Below are 23,400 nucleotides of genomic sequence, written 5' to 3' on the forward strand. Positions count from 1 at the left end.
ACTGTTGTGAGTTGTTATTTCCACAGTACTTCCACAATCGTTGTTGCTAAAGCCTTTCAAGAAATTTGTATGGGAAGTAGGACAGCATTATCCCGTTTTAAAGAAAGGAAGACTGAAGTAAAATAGTCATTTAAGGTCATACGCAGAATAAACAGAAAAGGCAGGAATCTAGAGTTATACCTTCCCAGGTCTAGCGTTCTTCTATACTACTTCTCCGTCACAGTTTTTCATTTCAACACTGACTTTACATACACAAGCATAAAACCTGTTTATGACATTAAAGTTGCTTTCATCAAGATGGTTTTATATGAGGTCACGAATGAGTACCCCTCAGACTGAATCTGGGCCACAAATTTGTCTTATTGGTTCCTAAAATACAACTCTGAATTAATTTTCAACATTTTTAAAAAAGGAAATTTACATGCAAATCCAGATCTTTGGTCTCTCATATTCCTGCCTGAACAACTTGCTGCAACTGAATAGCAAGTGTCCCTTTAAATGGGACATATTCTCAACAGTTCATCATAGATCCTGCTTAGGCCTACTGTCCCTCACAGTTCTCAAAATGACACTGAGCCTCAATAGTGCCAAGTCTTTTGCTTTATCTAGTCCATTTCATGCCCATATTGCTTACCTGGTCCTGACAGACATTTGAGTTTATGGCCTTTTATTTTATTATGGAAATTTATTTTATTTTATTTATAAATTATTAATCATATAAGAAACTGATTCTACATTGTTGATTTAGAACTATTTTCTAGACAGTATGAAAAATGTCTGAGCTACAATAAACATCTCCTCTTCCTTCTCTCATACCATATCACCATCCTGTTGCTGCTTTCTTCTATGTTGTGGGGTCAGTAACAGAGACATTATCTATTTTAAAGGGCCTTAAGTAAACACATTTAAAATCATCAATTTACATGAAATAAAGTACTCTCTGCCACCACCCCAAAGCATTACCAACTCCAACCCAGTGCCTGATTCTGTGGTAGACGCTACTAGACACTGAATGAGCATAAACACAATTCTCTCTATATACAAATGACCTTAATTTTTCCATGTACAAGAAACTTAGTTTAGAAAATAATGCACATTTCAACTCAAAATGTGCACAAAAACATGAATGGCCAATAAAAGTTTCAAATAATATGCCATTGTCATTGTTTTTAAGAAATATTTCATTGAGATAAAAATCACATTAAATATGGCAAATAACTTGATGCGGTCCCTGCACATACTTGTAGCCATCTCTAATGAAAGTGGCTGCAGGCGGCATGGGCAGCTGTTCAATTTTAGGAGGGACTGCCCACGAAGGCCGAAACAGACAGGCATCAGGTATCTTCAGAGGTAGCAGGCATTGGCTCGGCAACATCTTCAGTGGAGCAAACATGGAGGATCCCACAAAAGGTTGAAAAGCTGGAACTCTGTGCACATATGAGAAGTCCTGCAAGAACAAAGTGAGGTTGGTGATAAAGCTAGTAAATGACTTATGACATACCACGGTAGTAACAAAAATGATTATAACTCAATATCTTATCCGACCAGTAGAAAAAGCTAATGCCAACATTTTAGATTAATTAAAAGACACTATAACTAATATAGCGAGCAATACAGCTCACGATCCAATTCCGAGGATTCTTAGAAATTTATGTATACATAGCATATAGATAATCTTATTTTAAGAAGAGGTAGTGAATCCACTTGAAAACCACCCTGGCATGGTAAAATCAATATATTGGCAATTACCTTTATTTCCTCTGGCTTGGGACTTCCTAACCCATCTTCCACTTCCATTTTGAATTCAGTGAGTTGTGTTGAAACCATACTGACCATAGGGCTCTCCATCATGCCTAGTGCAGTCGCTGTCTCTGAACTGATTCCGTCTTTATAATTCATCACAGGAGAAAATGCAGGGTGCTGTTCCAAAGAAGGAGGGGTGGGAAACATCCTCTGCAGGTCTGCAACTGCTAAAAAAGAAAAGAGAAAGAAAGAAAAAACAAACCATTTCTTTTAACAGGCAGGACTTATATTAAAAAAAAAAAAAAAAATCCCCTTTCATAGCCAGGAGCCCTATTTGGCTTCAGAAATAATGCTAATTGAATGGTAATAGCAGTTATACAATAGAATATTAATCATCTCCAAGAAGGCCATCAGCAGAAAATTACCCTTTTCTGGAACTTTATCACCATTCTCTTGATGCTTTATGATTTGGCTCACATTAATTAAGTGAACAAAATCTACATAGCATACTTTTTTCTTCCAACAACTGATTCTCTGAAAAGTCTAAGGAGATGAACTAAGTAGAAGCTGGGAGAAATTAGATGAAGTAACCATTTTATTTAAGTTCTATCCCTGATTACAAATGTGTATGAAATATTCTAGAATTATATAACAATTGTTATGAAGCAGTTTTTACATGGAAAATCCATCAGGCATCTATATATTAGAGAAAAAAAATAAAAATTGCTTAGAGCTATAATAGTGGTTTATATGCAGTAGGATTACTCAGCTAGTTTGACAAATCCACTGATCTTTGGGAAAATGGTTCCAAATTGATGTTAAAATAAAACTTCATAGTTAGGATTAACAAACATCTCTAGAACCAAAAGACAATTTATTGAGCATGAATTAAGAGGAAAGAAGTATATTTTAAGAAATACTTAGAACAGTGATTCTCAACCCTTTTTGAAAAAATCATTCTCATATACTTGAGGTTAACTAATCATCATCCATAACAGTGACTCATTAAGGCACTGATCCTTAAAATAGTATATTTAATAAAATGCAAGTTGTGGTTATAAAATTAGGCCACTAGGGGGTGTCCTGTACAGCAAATTCATTTATAAATCTGGAGCCACAAGTTTGAATGAGAGATTTAGAATGGCATCTGATGTCCCAATTTCCAAACACATTACTCTTTCTAGCAACTTCAACACTTAAACAAGCAAAGAGTAGCCACTGAGTAGACTAAGAATAACTTCTAGCTCTGAATCAGAAATTAATAAAGAATAACTGCACCATGCTCTGCGGCCCTGGGTTAGGTCTGAGGCACAACTGCATAAAGCAGCAGCAATGAGCTGGGTTCCACAATGCGGGTGCTCTCAGCACAGCACTGATATGGATGGTCAGGTCATTTCTCTTGGGACCTCAGTTCCTCCATCTAAAAAGGACGGCTTGACTAGATGTGTGATTCTCACCAGGCTTTCTTTCTTTCCTTTGTTTATGGGGCAGAGGAAAGCCTCCACCATATGGAAGCAGAAAAAAGGTGAGAACCTTTGGACTAGATGATCTTTACCATGTTTCCTAGTTAAACGATTATATAATTCTGAATAATTGGCCCTCTCTTGGCCTCAGGTCCTTATCTTAACACAAGGGAAGGAAGGGGCCGGCGGATAGGGTTTCAAATCCCAACTTTCACTTCCATTAGAGGAACTCCACTTCCATTTATTTTCTATAATACAATTCCATATGAGATTTCATTAGGCAAAAAGGTACCTGCTAAGAAAAAGTGAGTGAGTGAGTGAGTGAGTGAGTGAGTGAGTGAGTGAGTGAGTGAGTGAGTGAGTGAGTGAGTGAGTGAGTGAGTGAGTGAGTGAGTGAGTGAGTGAGTGAGTGAGTGAGTGAGTGAGTGAGTGAGTGAGTGAGTGAGTGAGTGAGTGAGTGAGTGAGTGAGTGAGTGAGTGAGTGAGTGAGTGAGTGAGTGAAAGAGAGACAGAGACAGAGACAGAGAGAGAGAGAGAGAAAGAAAGAAAGAAAGAAAGAACGAACGAACGAACGAACGGACGGACGAACTAAAGCCTCCAAGTTAATCTTGAAGGCACCTTCTTGTTATGACCCTTGTTATGACCAAGTATTTTACCCTTAAGGAACGTAACAATCCATAGAACTAGGGATATAATAAAAGCCAAGCCAGGAACTATCAGAGAACCATTGGAGATACTATATAATTGGTAATTGTGAGGTGGAAAAACAACTCTTCAAATGTAGCGGCAACCAGATTAATATGTTTTCTTTAAAACAAAGCTGAAGGTTTTAATACAGTTAGGCTCGCGGCTCGCCTGTTCAATACTCTCCCTAAAAAACGGCTGCCGTGAGGGTGGGAACGCCTACCAGCGTGGACTGGAGCTGAGGCGCCTTGCCCACAACACCCCACACTTTCTTATGTATACTGCCTGCCCTTCAAGATCCATGGCACTTCGCCTGGATATCACTCAGGACATCAACCACCTCTGACCCTGTACTTCCAAGATTCTCGTGCAAGACGGAAGCCCTCCAACAGAAGCACCTTTACCACTTTCTCAGCATTCTCCCGCACCAGAGCACCTAGCAGAGTCCCTTGAAAAACATTAAGCGCTCCTGCAGAATAAATGACGCCAACTCAATGTCCAACTCTTTCATTTTTGCCTCCTCATAGACTCACACTTCAAACTGACATGCTTTCAAAAATGAAAATTCATAAGCAATTGGTTAACGATAAAACCTGTTTTTATTATTATGACACAATACCATCCTAACAGACTTGATGTTAAAACAATACCTAGTTGTTACTGTGTATTGCTTTCTTCTTTACTACAAAAACAAATGAGTAGTTATAGACCTATGCTGTCCCACACAGGATCCACTAGCCACATGTGGCTACGGAGCTCTCATAATGGGGCTATCCAAACTGAGATGTGCTGCATGCTTAAATCATACACCAGATTCCAAACAGTACAAAAAAAAAAAAAGTAAAACATCTCAATGTCTTTTATACTGATTACGTTGTGAAGACGACAATATTCTGGATACAAGTTAAATAAATTATTAAAATTGATTTCACATGATTTTTAAATGTGACTACTATAAAATTTTAAGGTACTTATGTGGCTCTCATTTGTGGTTCAGCCTATATTTCTATTGGGTGGTTCTGTTCTAGACATTAAATTTTATAATATGTCTGTCTTTCCGCCTCAATGTATAATAAAGCTATTGCAGAGATGAGAACTTCTTGCCATGTTATTTTCATTATTTTCATTGTGATGTCTTGCGAAGAAATATTGTATGTCCACACACACATTATACACACATAACTCTGTACACATTAAAACAATCCTCTTGACTCGCATATCTGTATTTTCCTGATACTAATACTTTTGCTATATTTCAAATTCATTCATTTTAATACTGTGTATTTTATCATAAAATTGTAAGGAGCTTCTTTCTAAAACAATTCCATTTTGAATAAAAATGAAAGAAAGAAGAGAGTACACCATATACATTACTGGGCAATGCCACCAACTAACAGGGTTTGTAAGTGAATAATCTTGGACAAGTTATCAGACATGTTAACATTTAACACTGCTACATACTACTTAATGTCAAAAAGGGCAGAGGATTAATTGGTTTAATACAAGGGGAAAAAATTCACTCATCTGACTTATTCCATATGTATCTACTTTAATACTGTTTCTCCTCATCTGTGAGTTCCATGTTTGTAAAATTCTGCAGTGCAGAGTAATAAAAAAAGAAAAATGTTTAATTAAAAAAACTACAGCAACTGGCTGGCTATCATTATTCATTTTCATACATGTCATGCTTGAGAAAGCTTTGCATATTTTAAAAAGCTAGGATCCACTAAAGCTGTCAAAATCCAATCTCTGTATACTTCACACTTCTACATTTGAGTAAATCAGCTCTACATTTATAGGTTCATAAAACTTTTTGACTCATCCCTATGACATGGTGGTTTTTCCCCTCAATTTGTTCTCATTACCAGTTGAAGTTAATGAGAAGGTATTAAAGAATGATTTGCAATGGAATTATGTTTCTGCTTCAGAGTATCCGCACAAGCTACCCCGACTTTCTTTTCTCTTGAAGAATAATGTGGTTTCTTAGAGCAAAGAATAACTAGAAAAAAGGAAGTTTCTCTTCTTGTCAGCATACATAATAAAGCTAGTTGACTGCAAAAGGAAACACAAAAACTTCAGTATGAATTGGAAAATGGACCACAGAAAACAACAGTACTCATTATCCTTGTATGAATTAAATTCATGAAAACTGAAACATTTTATATGAGCTCTTAATGTAGAATAACGCTCTAAAAAAATCTGTGCAGCATTTATCCTACTAGGAGAGGGCTACTGAAAAAACAAACCCTAAACATCTTTTTCTGCATTTTAAACCATAAAAGTTAATTCTTAATTTGAAAACAAAGGGAAAAGGAATTTGAATTAAGATGGCCTCTTAGCTGCCTGCCATCTTAGAAATATCAACTTGTACAAGTTCAATTCATAGGTAGTATTCTGTTAAAAAGAAATGAAAAAGTAAGGGAATCTCAGATAAGGCACCACTGAGTATAAGAACATTATATATAAATTGTAAGTCGGAAACCAAAGTTCCATTTGCTTTTCTTACTTGGTGGGTAAGGAACAGCAGCTCTTCCATCCTTCCCGAGAGGTCGGTCTTCGGTCCCAACCGTAGGCATTTTTGATGAACGCAGTGCAGGTGATACGGCCTACGAACAGAAAAGATGCTTCCTTATATAGTATTCACCAAGTGAACGTCTAGAAATACCAGCAGTGAAACAAGGGAGATGATTACAGCTTATCAAGTACGAGAACCTAAGTGACTGAGTTTTCTTTGCATGGATCTGGTGAGGGCAGATTGTGCCATCAAAGCACAGCTCGCAGACCTTAAGCAAATCTCCACTCCCGAGTCATTACCGAAGTCGGTTCAGAGACACAATTACATTAGGGTGGTGCCTCCAAGTGGTAATTGGCTATCAGTCTGGTTTTCCTTCTGTTTGGCAGAAGGCAGCTAAAGATGACCTCGAGCCTCCCAAACTATTATTCTTCTATTTTCACAACAAAAAAAAACCATATATCGTCTGCTCCTATTTCCACAGTTACTGTTCATCTCCATAAAACATAACCCTCTCATAAATTTAGTTAATTTTACAGAGAAGGTTTGGCTTTAATTTGTTATTCAAAACAAATTAAGCCTCTTAATAGGAAAGATTAAGAACTCAAATTAATTGGTGGCAAGATAATTCAAATCAAAGCAAAACAAAAGATTCTCACAAAAAGCAGGCCTTTTATTTATGTATACTTATTTAACATCATAGAGTTGAAGCGCAAAATTAAATTCAAAGACATTTGAAGATGAAAACTTGAACAAGAGCCTCCCAACTCCAGTTATTAGTAAAGCGAATTAGCAAAAATGATTCTAAGGTAAACTGTTCCCGTGATTAAATGCCAGGGTAAAGTAGAAACAATCATTTCTGAGAAATAAAACTTAGATTAAAAATGTCCAGCTCCCCTTTGTATATTAATATAACTAAGAATAAATTCAAGAAACAAAGTAAACGTTTCTTCATTTAGTCCAAGAGTATTCATAATCTATACAGAGGGTAAGTACAGTGACTCAGAGCAGAAACAACCATCGCCAGGTATGATGGCTGTGAACAGTACCAGGCTACTCCACACTGCTTGCTTTTTTTCTTTTCTTACTTCTCCCTTTCTACTACTTTTTGATTCCTCTTCTTTTCATGCTTTGTTCCCACCATCGCCACCAAACCTAACCCCAAGGATCATGAAAACCAATTCGAGGTAATGCTCGGCTTTAGAGAGATCTTCAAGTTCAAAAAGGATTTCCCAAGCCTGGATCACCAATAAGGAAAAGTGTCATTTCTTCTACCAAAGTTTGCCACTGTGCCATGTCCCTTTCCTTCATGCAGCCACTGCCTTAATTCAGGTTCTCGTGCTTCAATTCAACGAAAAGTACCAAGTACTACTCCTGCTTTCTGCGCATCAGACTGATGAAAAACAGCACTCACTCCTACCTGGTTAGTTCCATACCCAGCAGCCTTCAGAGAAACACATTATGGGTAGAGTTCAAAGTCCATAGCACTAAGCCAAAAACCTTCCTCCCTCTATCCTCTTTACCCACCATTCAGAAAACAGACCAATGGAATGGTCTATTCATTATCCTCCCCCCGCCCCCCCTAGCCCAACTTAATCAAGGCTCATGCCAGGCTCAAACTAATGCCCCTTCCCTGCCTCTCACTAACCCAGCGTCTTCACATTTCAAGTCATAGGCATTCTTCAAGGCCATTATGATCTCATCATCGTCTAAGTACTTATAAAAAATGGTGTAAAATATCTGTTAATCAAATACATTTTATTTTAAAGTGAGAAAGGGTTTTAGAAATCTGATTCCTACTTAACCTTCAAACTTAAGTTAAACACTGCTCTCCTGTCACTTGGTACTTGAACGCCCAGCATCTCTAGATACGAGTTAATTACTACCCTCACAGCAATTAATATATTTATTTATATGCTGTTTCTCTCAGAGTCTGTGGTGTTTCAAGTATAAAAGTGGTAATTTAATAATATTTGTAACCTCGAGTACGTGTCACAAAGGATCTGATCATCAAATGATTAACATATATGTAAAATGGATGAATGGGAAGGAAGATAAATACATAATTGAAAGAAAAATAAGCTAATTGATTTTCTTGAAGAGAGGGCCTATCTTACGCATCTCTAAATAACAGGCACTTCTACTTGCCCAAAGGTACAACACTGGTTAGGAGAACAAGGACACGAATTTCCTGATTCAGTTCAGCTGTTCACCAAAGAATTACAATTCTCATCTGTCACTTTCATCATATGATGCGTTGTGGTATTTAACTTCTATGTTCATAAATTCTATTTCCCTATTATAATGACATAATCCTAAAAAGTACAGATCACACTTGTTTATCTCTCAAAATGTAGACTGACCTCTGACTTCTTAGATGAATTAAAAAGTTATGTGGGCATAATTTTTTTTTTGATCTGAGCTAAAGGGACTACATAATACATTTCTGTTAGTCTCATGATATTTAGAAGGATTTAAAATAATTGTGAAAGATTTTAATCATTTGCACCAGGAATAACTAATGGAAAAAAGCCATCAACAAACAAAACCCAAGGAATGTTAGAGACTACACATGTAACTTTTAGAAGACTTTCAAAGTATACAAACACTTCCAAAAAACATTCAGAACCCGAAATAAAAGCCCCTGAGTTCAGCAGACTGACACAGAGACACATATCCTCCCATTTAGGAAAATTTTTGTTTGCGTAGCTATGGCAGACTCACCCCAAGTTCATCATCATCAGAATTATCAAAGATGTTGTCTAAGTCATGCAAGGAAGGTGCCAAATCTGTCACCTGCGTAAGGCTACTGGAGCCAGCTCTGCCAGCAGCATTATCCTGCCGGACATCTGTGGGAAAGGAGACAAAAGACAGAATGAGCAACTTCACTAAGGGAGAAGGAGTGAGGAGAGGACACGGATCTCAATGGGCAACACCTGCCTGTGAATTTTTTCCCTAGGTTTTCAGTTAAATTTAGAGACAATTATTTCCAAATATGTTTATCAGTTTTGAAAGGAACTGAAAAACAAGCTATGAAAAATATATTAAAGATGAGATCAAATTATTGCTATTACAATAAGAAAATGATTTTAAATTGAGAAGCATCTCCCTCGCATTTTATTTTAGCAACAATCCAAGTGAGGCAAATAATCGTTGTACACACCTGTTTTAGTAGCAGAACTGAAAATAGACATGGCATTTTTCCCATCAGGCACCGGCGTGGAATGACCTGGTGTAGTGACATCCTTGGTACCAAATCCATCCTCTGACTGTGTAATAAATTCAGCCAAACAAAACACATGAACACCAACCCAAAGTGTGGAATATGAGGGAGAACACAAAGAATTAGAGGGCAGAATGGAGCTTGTTATGAGCACAAGTATGATAAACCATGGTCTATGCAACCAAAGGAAATAAAAGATATGTCCTTTTCCCTGAATTTAAACAGAACCAAAAACTCCCACATTTTCCCCTCAATCCTATGGAGTATTCTGATTCAACAGGGGTATTATGTCTAAATGGTGCTGGTGGCATTTGATTACAGACCTGCCATGGTATTCAATGCTGCCTTTAATAACATTTTGGATGCTGGGTTATGGTTCAAGCTTTCTGGATCTAGATAGATCTCTAAAAAGTAATCTAAGAAGCATTCTCATGAACTATACTGGCCTCTTTTAATTGTCTTATTTCCTCTTTGCTCAAGAATACCTCTTTAAATGGCCAAGTATTTTAGAATGTCTTAAAATTTGAGGATAGACAGCAGATACCCCTAGCCCTCATTTTTGTGACAATGAAACCAGTAAAATCAACACTGACACCATCTAAGAGAGAGTGCTGTTGATGTTAACTCAAGAGAGATGTATACATAAAGCGCTCAGCACGGTAAATACAGTAAGCGCTCGATAAACAGTAAATATTGTTATCAACATTTTTCTTTACATTTTTGGTATTTTGTAATCATAATTAAAAAGAAATAAGCAGGGAGCATAGGCCAACAAGAATTAGCATATGAGAGGAAACATGCACTGTACAAGCTACAGCCTGGAAAATGAGGCTTCATTTATGTTCGGCTGACTTTTAAACAAAGGTGAGCCATGACATAAAAAGGAACAATACGCCATTCAATACAATAGTACCAAGAGCATGAATATGGGGACAGAGCAATCAGGCAAGACTATCTCAAACATTCTGCCTCAGAAGTTTTCCCACATGTGTTGTTCTGACATAGATCAAAACCCATACCATGCTGGACTCTATGTTAAATGGTACCTTATTCTTTTTCAGGGAATCTTTTTCTGTCCCTTGTTTGCATTTCTTGTTTGCTGTAAAGATGTATTTTATGTCACCATCCTCAAAGGTATATGGATCATTGACTTCTCCCAAACTGTCTCCAGGTTGTTGTGATAGAGGCAATGGGTCAAGGAAGTGGAGTGGCTGCATCTGTGGCTGTTTGTCATGCCAGATTTTAAACCGTTTATTAGGTTGTGCTAAGAGTCTAAAAGGGAAAATAAATGACCAGTTAAGCAAGATAAAGTAAAAAGGTGGATGTTTAAAAAAAAGCAGCATTTATGATTTAAAGCATTTGTAAAGCTTAAACTAAACTTAAAATTTATTCATTGACACAGTGAATGTATTTGAGAGATTATATTTACAATTAAATAAAACTTAGTAGGCTTTGTTAGAAATACATGTTTTTGTTTCTGATTCCATAGATTCTACTTAAGAGCACAGATGGGCTCCGAGGACAGACTGCCAAGGTTCCACTTCTATCTGTGTCATTCACTAACTGCATGACCCTAGTTTCTTAGCTATGAAGTTAAGGTATTAATATGGTTTTGGTGAAGATTAAGTGAGATAATCTGTGTAAACTGTTAAGAATAATAGGTAGCGTGAAAGCACTACAAATATTAAGTATTATTACTAGACACATGATACGTACCTAAATGCATACAAAGCCTTCCTTAAAAGTATCAAGAAACAAAGAAGGTACTGACCACAATATGGAAAGTCTCATAAAGCCATATTCTTTGATTAACAAACGGCAGGCCAAAAATAAAGCAAAACTAGTATACTAAATGCCACAATGAGACCTTTATATGCCAGCATGTTTAAATAATGACATGTGTGTTAAACCTCATAACGACAAAGCATTTGACTTTTAAACATTTTCCAAATGCAGAATCTAGAATGGTGAAGAAAAGCGTCTTTCATTCTGGATCTGAAGGTTTAACAGGGTAAGCTGAGGAGGAAAGCCCCTGATTCATGGGAGCCTATGGCCTTGGCCTTTGGGGTCAGCAGGTGACTGGTGCAGAGTCGCCTTACCTTTGCAATGCGGTGCTCTCTGAGTTTACCTCCATTTTGTCATCACACTTCTCACCCTGGAGCTCTGGAGGCCGGAACTCAGCATCATCAATGCGCGGGAGACAAAAACTATGCCACCACTTATCTGATGACTCCAGGTTCGAGGGCCTAATCCCACAATATAAGGCTGTCTCGCTGACCTCTGCCATGAGAGGCAGTCTTTGGCCTACGAGGACAGTTCTGTCATCGAGAGTAGACAACTGCTGGAGGTCTAGCCCATTTCCATAGAGGGCTGGATTCACAGGGACAGATGGTGGATCCAAACTCTCCGTTTCCTGACCTCGTGGCTGAGGGCTGAGTGTTGGTGGCAGAGGGGAAATAGGGGAATGAGGTGAATCCATAGGATTCAGATTCATTTGCTTGCTTGTATTTCTGGAAGGCACGGCCATTTGCTTATCATACTTCCTACTGCTAGACACCTCTAGGGAGGAGTCTATCCCTGCCAACCCTAGCTTCTGTCCTGGTGTATCTTGTTCCATGCATAACTCTTCGGCCACAGAGGGCCTATGGTGAAATGGTATCAAGGGTCTCTTTTGCAACTTGTCTCCCTTTTCCTGTCTTTCTGCTGTTTTGTGCTTAGAAGAAGCAGGCGGCGGTAAAGATGAAGATGATGATGGTCCTGCACTGAACCCTGGTTGAGATATTGTGGGAGGTCGATTGGGTCCTACAGCACGTTTTAAAAGTTTATGCCTGAAATGAGAATTAAAATGAAGTCGTCAAATACACAGATGATAATAACTGCATTATCATAACGTTACAAAAGAGATGCATCTGACAAGGTTATGTCTTTTTAAGTACTCATTAGATACACTAATACATAGACAAGGACTCTAGGTATTAATTATATTTTTAATGACTAAAAACTGCAAAATAGTCTTATGGAAAGTGAAGAATCAATCACATTCAAGTTAAGAAGATAAGAGATAAACTTAAGAAACATAAACTCATACCCTGCTAACCCCGACAAAATTACTGATTTGAAAAATCCCTAAATCTTTCATATTTGCTGAGGGCCTCAGATAATCTATTCATACTGCATCTTAAAACCAAGAGTTTTAATGCAATCATCTGCCAAGAAACAAGCAAGAAAGCTTCCAGTTTCTATTTCACAACACTTTACTAACACCAGTGTAAAATGGTTTATAATGGCCTGTAGTGTTGTAAATCAGGAATAAAATAATCGCAACTCTCCCCCTAAATGTGAGACTAAGATAACGAGGGGAATCCCAAGACCACTTAATAGCAGGACTATATTAGAAACCTTATATGCTACTATGATTTAAGAAAGAAGGGTACAAGACAACTTTGGATCTTACAGACACATTAAAATGAGACTGAAGGAAAAAGTTGCGAGTGAATTAAACATCCAAATGCATCTGAACTATCTAGGCAGGAACAGCGAGTCTGCTCACACGCTGACACACTTTTTGGCAAGAACAGGTGTGAGAAGCTGCTCTGGAAGAGCCCTAGTGATGCCAAAGTTCAACCCGAGCAACCAAGTCAGATGGCAGGTCGGCCAGTTCCTCCCATTACACAAATCACTCCCAGGGAAAAATGTGAGCTCACCAGTAACGCTCAGAGGCCACTAGGGTGGCATTAAATTACTGCTGCATTGCACTAAATGATGCCCTGGTGGGCAGTAAAATGGATTTGTGTGGCATAATGGGATGGTTTAGTGGGACAGCAGGATGGCCACCCTGCCCCGTAAGGCCATTTAACAGGTTATCTACTACAGGATTACCAAACCCATGGTGGAATGGGCCACTCCTCGAGGAGTGGCCCATTCCACCATGGGTTTGGTAATCCTGTAGTAGATAACCTGAAAACACTCTTGCTAAAGTCTATGCTATACTAAAAAAAATAAATTCTAACTCTGAAGAAGGTTGTCTAAAGCTACTGTCAACAAGCCAAAAACTGTGCTTTAAATCCCCAGGGCACAGGATCACAGTAACAGATGAATGTCTCATCTGAATGTATCTCAATGTCATCTTCTAAGGGTGCTTATTTTAAAACCTGAGCTCTAAAAGTCTTTTACATAAAATTTTTTGACTTGGATTTTCTCAGAAAGCATTTAACCATACCCAGTCCTTTGATAGATATTTTATAGTAGCCTCTTCAAAGTAAGGGCTTTTAGCAAAGTGGATAATCTTATAAAGTCATTTTTTTCCCATTGTATTTAATGACTCAGCTACATTATGAAATGGTCAGAATTAGGCATACATCAGTAAGTAACAAATGAGTATTGCGAATTTCTGAACAGGAAAGGGACCTTGCTGAAGCATGCAGTGGGAAGAGCAGGCTCAGAAGGCTAACTATATGGGTGGTCTGGTAGCGAGAAGGATCAGAGACAGGGCCAAATAAAGATAGAGTTGAAATACATTGTGGCTAAAAGAATAAGGAACGTAGAATGGTTATAATAGACAGTTCAAAAAAAGTCATTTAAAATGCAATGATAAAACTGACCTAGAAATAAATGATAAATTTCCCTTCTCTGGGCTGAGAAGGGAAATTTGTGATACAAATGGCCACAGTAGGGTACCTGATTTGGGAGGAAACAGACATGTCTAAATTAAGACTATTTCTTAAAGGCACCCCCAAAATACAAGACCAGAATACATGTGAGAAGTCAGGTCTATAGATCAATATTTATACTGATGGAAGTCAATGCAATGGAATGCAAGAAAGATCTGCAGGTATTTGAATTTAGTGAGGAAATATAGCAATAACCCCAGAAGACAAAAGAAAAAGTGTTATTTATTTACACTTCAGGTAAAAATAATTCAAGGTATCAAATAATAATGTGATAGAAGTCAGTAAAAGAGTTATTTTTAAAAAGTGGAAGAAACCTAGATTAAGGAAAAAAGCAGGACAAATAAGATGTAGGAACAAGTGAAGTTAAATACACTAAAAATTATACCCTACGTACTTTCTAAAGGTGGACTATATCTTGGCGATGAGCTGTTTAAAAACAAAAGTTAAGAGGAAAATACTTTTTGTCGCACAATTTACAACGTGCGGCAAAAGGTATTTAAGTGGTATTCTATACCTATCCTGAGACGAGAGGTTCTCACATGCTCAGAGAGAGGTCCCTTAATGAGCAAATAACTTCTTCAAAAACCACCTCCTTGAAAAATCAATCATGAGTTTCATTAAGCTGATACTTATAGCATTTCTCAAGAAAAAGCTGACTACCAAGGCAGAGCCTGATAAAAAGAGGATCAACTTAAGGGGCAGGGGAAGACAGGAAGAAAGCGTCAAAATTGTTGCATAAGTGTGCACATATATACACACGAGTCTGCGTATATTCTTGGGGGGCATACTGACTACCTTCCTTCCCCAAAGCCAATTCATTTGTGCCACATTAAGAACCCCGATCTAAACTATGGAAATAAATGGCCATCTCTTAAACGTACTTATCTCAACTGATCTTTTTTATAAGTATTGAACAGTATAAAATGTGAAAATACATACTTGGGAAGCAAAGCTACTCTAAATTCCTCATTATGTGAATAATCATCAACACTGGTTCTAACAGTCAACTGAGCTGAGAAAGTTAAGGCTGACATACACTTAAGATATATATAAGAACCCTAGTGAAAACCTATAACAATAAAATTCTTTCCTATTACAAGGAAATATCCATGAGGAATGCAAAAATTTGCTATAGAAAACAATTTGGGGTTCTATTCAAATATCTAAATGAACGAGCAAGAATCTTACCTTTTGGCAAGTGTTGTTACAAATATCTGCTTCATTCATCAAAAAACACCAACATCACCACCAAAACAAATTATCTGTGGAAGGTCTATTTAATCCAAATTCTATGAACTCAAGCCAGTTTGTTTAATATTAATCTCTACTTTAAAATTAAGAGTAATTAAATACTCATTCAAAGGGCAAGGGACTGTCTTGTCAAATTGGTGGCTTTAGTTTTGACTCAGCTACCTTGAAGAAATTTATGGGAGCAAAGTGATAACAGGGCCAGTTGTCTAAAAAGGTTCTCTTCTGAGTCCTAACAATGAACTGTATTATCTGCATAGAAGAAAAGATCGATCGTTTTCTTCTCTACTGGAGGAGGAAGAGGATTTAAAAACAAAACAGGTAAGAAGGGTTCTGAGAGGCCAGGAGACAGCCAACAACAACGTGCCACCATTCCATCTGAAGACCACTGTGCCTTTTCCACTACCTACCGAGAGCAGGAACAATTGACTCTTTGGGTTGGATCCACAAAATCCCAAGTAGCAGGATTGTTAGCAGGCTCTTCTTCAAGAGTTGGAGTTGACATTTGGCTCCTCCTAAAAAGGGTTAAAAATGTGATTTGTGTAAATATGAGATAATATTCACACCTCTGGGGAAAAATGTTGAAAAGAAGTCACTGTATTTTACATAGTAATAGTATCCTGCTGCTAGACAGTTGTGGGCAGGGGAGGTGGGAAGACAACACAAGGGAGGGAGGGAGGAAGGGAGGGAGGAAGGAAAGGAGGGAGGTGTTGTCGAGGATGTAGAGAAACTTGGAACCCTGTGCACTGTTGATGGAGACGTAAAATGATGTGCCAGCTATGGGAAATAGTATGGTGGTTCCTAAAAAATTAAAAATAGAGTTATTGTATGATCCAGCAATATCACTTCTGGTTATAGATCCAAAAGACTGCACTAGAAGCAGGATCAGAAGGAGGATCCAGAATATTTCTATTTAAGTTTAATGCACAATTTAATATGGGTGGTACACTTAGCAATTAAAACACTATCTAGTACTATCAAATGTTGCTTTAAAATAAATCACTTCAATTTTGTAGAAATAACTTCAATTTTTAAAAATTATCTTTTTTATAGCATTTGTGAACAGACTTCTTAAATCGCTCTTAAAACTCCTGTATTTACCAGCATTTAAGAGCAGTGCTCAACACTTGTAATGTAAACCAAAAGACAAGAAACAAAAATATCTCCTATATATCACTGATAATTGGTAGCAAAAAGATGTTTATTAATACACAGTGAAAAGATGTTTATTACTACACAGAACACTGGACAATAGTTTTGTGTTACTGATTTTGCTAATGCTGACTCTACAAAGTGTTTCAATGATGGCTGCACAAGGAATTCTCCTTCTCTCTACCGTCCCTGACACTCTGGGTGTCTCGCTTCTCAGTTCTGTGCTGCTGACAGAGGAGCTACGGTCCGTTAAGAGTTGGTAAAGATGAAAGGTTAGTGGTGGTAAAAATCAAAAATGGTAAATGAGAGGAAAAGAAAATGTTAACTTGGAAATTGTCCGAGCATTGCAGATAGAAAGGAAAATATCTGTACCACTTATTCTAAAGGAAAGGATTATTTTTAAGTGACTAGAGATACCTTTTTAATTATAGAATGACATATTTTCCATTGCAATGATTTTAATTTTCTCTACTACATATTCTTCAGCAGTCTATCCTAGAACCAATTCACTGAGAAATAGATATATGTATAGTATGAATTTGCCAAATGCTAGGTCCAAAAGACAGGTTTTTAAATCTGTATATAAAACTTTGAATAGCAGTCATAAGAGCCATTTATTTGACTTCTAAATAAGTGAGTTCTTAGCAGTTATTGGCAAGAATGTCCAGATTTATTCTGTTCCAGAAAACCAAGACTAATTTGTTTATTTGCATCAGTCAAGAAAGTGGACATTTCAATCATATATAAACAGATAGGAAAATATGCTGAATGTGTTTATGGAAATCTTAATAAGTGAATGCTTATGTAATCTTGATTATTGAATACTTTTTTGTCATTATTATCCACATTAAAATAATCACCAGTAGTCTCCTCTTCCTCTTTTCTAAAAATATGCTAAGGAGAGGAGAAAGGGAGGATAGAAAAGGAAGAAGGGAAGAAAAGGAAGGAAGGGAAAAAAGAAAGGAAGGAAAGGTGGGTAGAGACTGAAGAAAAGAATATAGTTCTCCTAAATCAACAAAGAGACGCACAGCAACTGGTAATCAATTCAGTTTAGAAATGTATGTCAATTAAAACAAGGCCAATGTACTATACAAAACATGACAAAGAAGGTCACTTCCCTTTGTAAATAGGAAACATTCATAAATTGGTATACAAAGGAAAACCAAACCCACTGATTACTGTCCTGAGCCTTCATGCTAAAAAATGTCAGATGAACACAAGGCTAATACTGAGGTGATCAGAAATTTCAAAATTTCCCGAATAAATAAATCAAGTAAAGTCAACACCCTTATTTTAACATATTTGTTTTGCATTTTACACTACTGTACAAAAAGATGAAATGTCATTCCAATGACCCCTCAGGTTTGGTCACACTGTAGTGCAATGTGATTGACCCTCTTCATGTAGTAATCAAAGAAAATGGTTACTAAACTATGATTTAGAAGTAATGCAATAAACATACTTGGACTGGGTTCTGTTGAGGATGCATTCCTTCCAGACTCGATGGACCATATGATTGTGGAGTTTTGGAGGAATCTTCCCCGATCTCTTTGGACTGTGCATAGTTATCATTCCCCCGTCTTGGGAACCTACATGACTGACAGCACTCTGAGTACCTCCACTCTCACCTGGAAAAGAAAAACAATACGGAATGTCATTTTTCTGAAAAGTTCTTCTATTGAGTGGACTGCTGGCTTATTTAACATAAACATTTTAATCGCTGAAATTCATATTCATGTAGATTTGCCCCTAACCCCAGCAGTAACACTATCTGTAGTTATGAGTATAATTTGTGTCGGCATAGCCTTTTTTTCTGGTACTTTGCATGATCTCTTATGTTCTCCCTAAAATAGTTCATTACATCAATACTCGCCCAGTCACACTCTCTTCAAGGGCATACCCATACAGACGCATTCCTACTCCATGGGTAGCGGAGATAATTTATATGGAAGGGTTCATATATCATAATATCAAAGATAGTAACATTCATGGATTGTTTTGAATGTTTAAATCCCAAAGCAATAAATACATTTTGAGGCAAAACAAAACAGTAGAGGGAGCTTTATGCTTGTTTAACTAAATGGTTATGTAACAACTGCACACAGTATCCTGGGTAGGAGAAAAAACTTAATGGCACAAAGCTTTTAACAAGGTCAAATTTCAAATTTGTGTGTGGAACTGTTTGTCCTTATGCCTGACACTATTTATGAAAGCTTAATACTAAACACTGAAAGAGCTTGTCTCGACATTTTATATCAGAGGATTAAAATATTCACCAGTTTCTCTCTAATAACTCCACATTGTTTTTCCAACTATAGTTGGCATGTAATGCATTTCTTTCTATTATGTTCATTACGATTGCTGATAATACTGGTTATTGGTTATATTATGAATACTTTACTACTTCTATCTTGTACAAAACAAATACTGAAGTCAATTTCCAGTATTATATTTCAATTTCTTTCATCTATTTGATTTCATAAATATACTGTATGTTTTATTCTGAACAGAACTATGATGGAAAACATCTTGACTGAAATAATCAATTTTAAGCACTCTAGATACTCCAGTCTCGTATGAAAAAGAAAGAAGCAACCTTATATCACAAATATTCTTGGTAGCAGTGCAACACAACCATTAGGAGATGAATAGTTAGGATCAGCTCTAGTTTTTAAAAAAATAAAGGAAAAAAACAACTCCAAATGCTTACGTTCTAAGGAAGCGAAGATTTTTTGTTCTCCAGAAAAGTACTGTTTATTACAAATAAGATAAATTAAAGAGGCAAGAAATCTGGCCTTTTATTGCTACCCTTTGACATAAAAAAGTTCCCTGACCTAGTTCATGGTGCAAAATAATTCAGTTTTACAATGGATTTTCAAATGCCTATTCTAAAATTGGGCAAAGTAAAGAAATGAACAGAAGTAGATAACATAGCCCTTTGCCCCCAAACACTCTACAATATAGCTAAAGAGATCACATGCCCATGTATTAAAAGGAATAATTTATAACCAAAAAGAAGAGGGGTAAGGAAAAAAAGCCACAGATTAAAGTTGGGTTAATGTTTTTCAGTAGCTTTTAATGTGGGTTTATCTTATGTGGAATTAAACAAGCCTTGCACTCCATGCTGTTAAAAGCATGTTGAACACTGTTTCTTAGAATTGTCTCCATAAAGAGAAAAGCCAAGTGAGGCATGAGTGATGTGACTGGAACAAGTGCTACTCTAGGAGACCCTTGGCCACTTTAGGATGCAAAATAACCCACGTTGTCCTATACCTAGGAACACATGGCAATGTTCAATGTTAGTCAACTGCAGAATGGCGAGGCTGAGCAGGATTCTGATGGGGCATTAATTCAACATATCATGATGTGAAAATCTAGACAAATTCGTTTTACAACAAAGATTCCAGGAGGTTTTATTTATTTTTTTGCTTGCTTGTTTGTTTCCAGGAGAGAGGAAGCGTCAGGGGATTTATTTACCCAGAGCCTACCACAATGACATACACAGAGATAGAGGGAAAGGAATTGGAATATCTATAGTTACGAAGTCCACACTGAAATTCAGCATAAACAAAACCTCTTGGTTCTGAGGTATGAAATTTAGAGTTCTGAACTGATCAATCAAAGGTCAAGGCATCATGCACACAGCAGTCCTTCAATTCTAAGTTGAATACAAATTTCACTAAGTATCAGGCAAAAGAAACACACACAAAAAACTGAAGACAACTTACATAGTACAATTGTTAAAAATCCAAACGTCTATGTAAAATGTGATTAAAACTTTTCAAAATACTGATAATTCTAGTGATTAATATATCTTCTCTATGATGATTATTATAAAAACTGTAAAGTAGTTTTTCTTTTCCAAAGTAGTTTTTCTAAAAAATTGCTTGAGCAAATCCATTCACAAGGAATCATCCAAATCTCTGTTCTGCCATATTAGAGCTGGATGTACATGTTTTCATCATCCTAGCAACTACGTAACTTAAAAACAGAGGCTACATGTTGTCCATTTCTGTCTCCCACACAATATCTGATAATTCTTTCCAGATAACATAATAATGTGTGCTAAGACTGGAGTTTTGAGGACTGCTTTAAATTTTTTACACTACCATTACATAATGCTTTATTGTTCACACAACACTGTCAGGTACATTATCTAATATGTATAATAATCCTGTAAAGTATGTAGTATTTAACAAAGAAGGAAACTGAGGTTCAGAACAAGTATGAGAATTAAATAAGGTCATTCACCTACTAAAAGCTATAGACAGGTTTTAAAATTAGGTAGGTTCAATCACAAGGTCTTTTAAAATTAGGTGTGTTCAATCACAAGGTCTTATACTTTTCTTAATATATTGTTTAATCATGAATATTTACTGAATGTCCACTATGTGCCAAGCACTATGCTAGAAACTTTAAAACACTGTCTTATCTAATCCTCATGAAAATCACCATGTACGTGTGTATCATGCTTGAGGGTCTATTTTCAAATGTTAGGCGCCAAGACTTTATTTACTCTGACATCCCTGCCAACATGGCCCACATTAAATGCCTATAAATAATCTCATTTCAGCTCAAGCATGATGAATATCCTTTCCTTAGTTACTAGCTTTCCAATGAAAACAAAGTCAATTACAACAAAATGTAATATAAGAAATGTACTATTCAACAAAGAAGGCAAAATTCTCCCAATTTAAACAATTTCCGAATTTTTCCACGAAGGGAAACTGTCAACTTTTCACATGTAAAAACATTTATCATTAATGTAGAGAGATACTGATAGGACAAAGCATTTACTTAGAGCTCCTGGGAGCTAATCTAACTTTATATATAATAGGAACCAACTATCCAAGACTTGTCCCTGCTGGCAACAGTCAACTGAGCAAAGGCTTCAGCCATTCTCTAATTCAGTGTTTTCCATTTGTTCAAAATAAAAAAGCAGCCTACATCTTGTCTCCTGACCACGTGTATGGGCACATGTCCACATGTGTATAAAGGGGGGTTAATGTGTTATGTTAAAATTCTCTTGACATAAGAGAAAAAACTAAATTGTTCAAGTTTTTCCTTCTCCGTTTTGTAAAATGCCCATGTTACTCCACCTCCATCTCTTCCACCAGGAATTTCTCAGTGTGAGTTTTCTTACCTGTTCCATGGCGAGGGAACTACATGATTTTCTGGGATATCCTCTACCCAGGACATTCCTGGATTGTACTCACCTATGACAGCCTGCTCTGGAGAGGTGGGAGGGGTGAGAGGCATCCCACAGTTACTTGGGTCCTTTGCACTACCAAGTCCTTGCTGCCCAACTGTAATGTGGCCGCCAGCACCGACAACACTCTGAGGAACTGGGATGTCATTCTGAGAGATCAAAACGAAAGCTGAAGGATAAACCATCCGAACGCCACCTGGAAGGAGAGAGCAAGGAGGAAAAGTTTACACTAGACTGCCAACTCTATTATTCCCACGGTCAGAGTTAAAGCTCACTGGTGACAGTGAGGTGCTCATTAGGAACTCCACCAAGTGATACGTTTCATTCTCTCCTAAGTTAATAGCTGTTTAAACATTTGTTCTAACATTATAATAGCATTTGAAATACAGGGACCATTGGCGCTTCAGGCAAGATAACTATTCAGCATATACCACTGTGTCAAGAGAATTTTAAAAAATGAGAAAATTATGGAGATTATTTTTGATGAATCTGAGTGATTATCTTTTTAAATTAAGGAAGATGAAGAAGAGAGAATAAAGTTCTTCAGGCGAAATACTTTCTCTTACCAACGATTACTTCTACTGCCACGGGGAAATCATCGTCATATCCCAGCTCCTCTTCTTTCAATTCTTCTTTCTTTTTCAGCACCATTGGGTAGAAATACTGCCATTCCTCGATCAACTTACGAGTGGCTGGGTCTGACATCTTGTATGCTTGGCCTGTTAGTGTGCCATTTAATCCATAAGGACTTACCAGTACTAAGGCAGGGAGGAGAAACATTATGTTACATATCAGAGTAATAATTCCTACTTAAGTGTAATGCTACATATGTGATAATTTAAGGTCAAAGCATAGCATCACTTAATGTTTAGTGCTCTTTATTTCCTAACTCTTTTTAAAATGTGATTTTTTAGAAGTTTCTCATTTTAATACTTATTTATATGCCTCTCAACTCACATCAGTTTTTGAAGGAAGTAAAATGGGGGAGACAGCTATGTCAACACAAAGTATATTAACTATCTATATATTAAAGCATATACCCATCTGTTTGATAATAGCTTATACCATGTAAACACCAAATCTTTGGCAACAGAACTGTTCCATACATACAACCCCTAAACCTGCCTAGAATTTGAATACTCTCCCTGTAGTTTCTGATACTTCTTAAAATCTGTGGTAATTAAAAAGTAATGTAGAAATAAAACTTCGAATAGCAGAAAAGTCCTAATTTATAAAGTCTAAAACATATGCTTAGCTTTAATTTCAGTTATAACTGTTTTAGAGGTCTGTGGATGAAACAACTCTAAATAAAATTTATTTTACTAAAGAACTTCAAGTCCTTCTATCTTTCTCTTTCAGTATTTGACCCTGATGTCATTTTCACTGAGCTAGACACAAAAATGTAGTTAACACAGTACTGAGAGTAACCCAGCCAGCTATTAACCTTGGGGTGAGTATTTCAACCCTCCGAGCAACACTTTTCTGGGGATAAAGGT

The 23,400-nt window shown here is 36.9% G+C and overlaps 1 protein-coding gene across 1 annotated transcript in view; it reads right to left on the minus strand.

Moving 5' to 3' along the window:
- Positions 1–23,400, minus strand: part of MED13L (mediator complex subunit 13 like) — a 232,608-nt gene that overhangs the window by 32,159 nt on the left and 177,049 nt on the right. Inside the window, exons 5-15 of the mRNA XM_006908585.3 lie at positions 22,471–22,662; positions 21,912–22,100; positions 18,158–18,323; positions 15,954–16,058; positions 11,725–12,453; positions 10,672–10,897; positions 9,566–9,671; positions 9,127–9,251; positions 6,397–6,496; positions 1,750–1,967; positions 1,242–1,447 (exon numbers count right to left, since the gene is read on the minus strand). Coding sequence (XP_006908647.1) covers positions 1,242–1,447; positions 1,750–1,967; positions 6,397–6,496; positions 9,127–9,251; positions 9,566–9,671; positions 10,672–10,897; positions 11,725–12,453; positions 15,954–16,058; positions 18,158–18,323; positions 21,912–22,100; positions 22,471–22,662 — 2,362 coding nt within the window. The remainder of the gene's footprint in view (positions 1–1,241; positions 1,448–1,749; positions 1,968–6,396; positions 6,497–9,126; positions 9,252–9,565; positions 9,672–10,671; positions 10,898–11,724; positions 12,454–15,953; positions 16,059–18,157; positions 18,324–21,911; positions 22,101–22,470; positions 22,663–23,400) is intronic.

This window comes from Pteropus alecto, unplaced genomic scaffold, assembly GCF_000325575.1.
Source record: "Pteropus alecto unplaced genomic scaffold, ASM32557v1 scaffold113, whole genome shotgun sequence".
Taxonomy (NCBI): domain Eukaryota; kingdom Metazoa; phylum Chordata; class Mammalia; order Chiroptera; family Pteropodidae; genus Pteropus; species Pteropus alecto.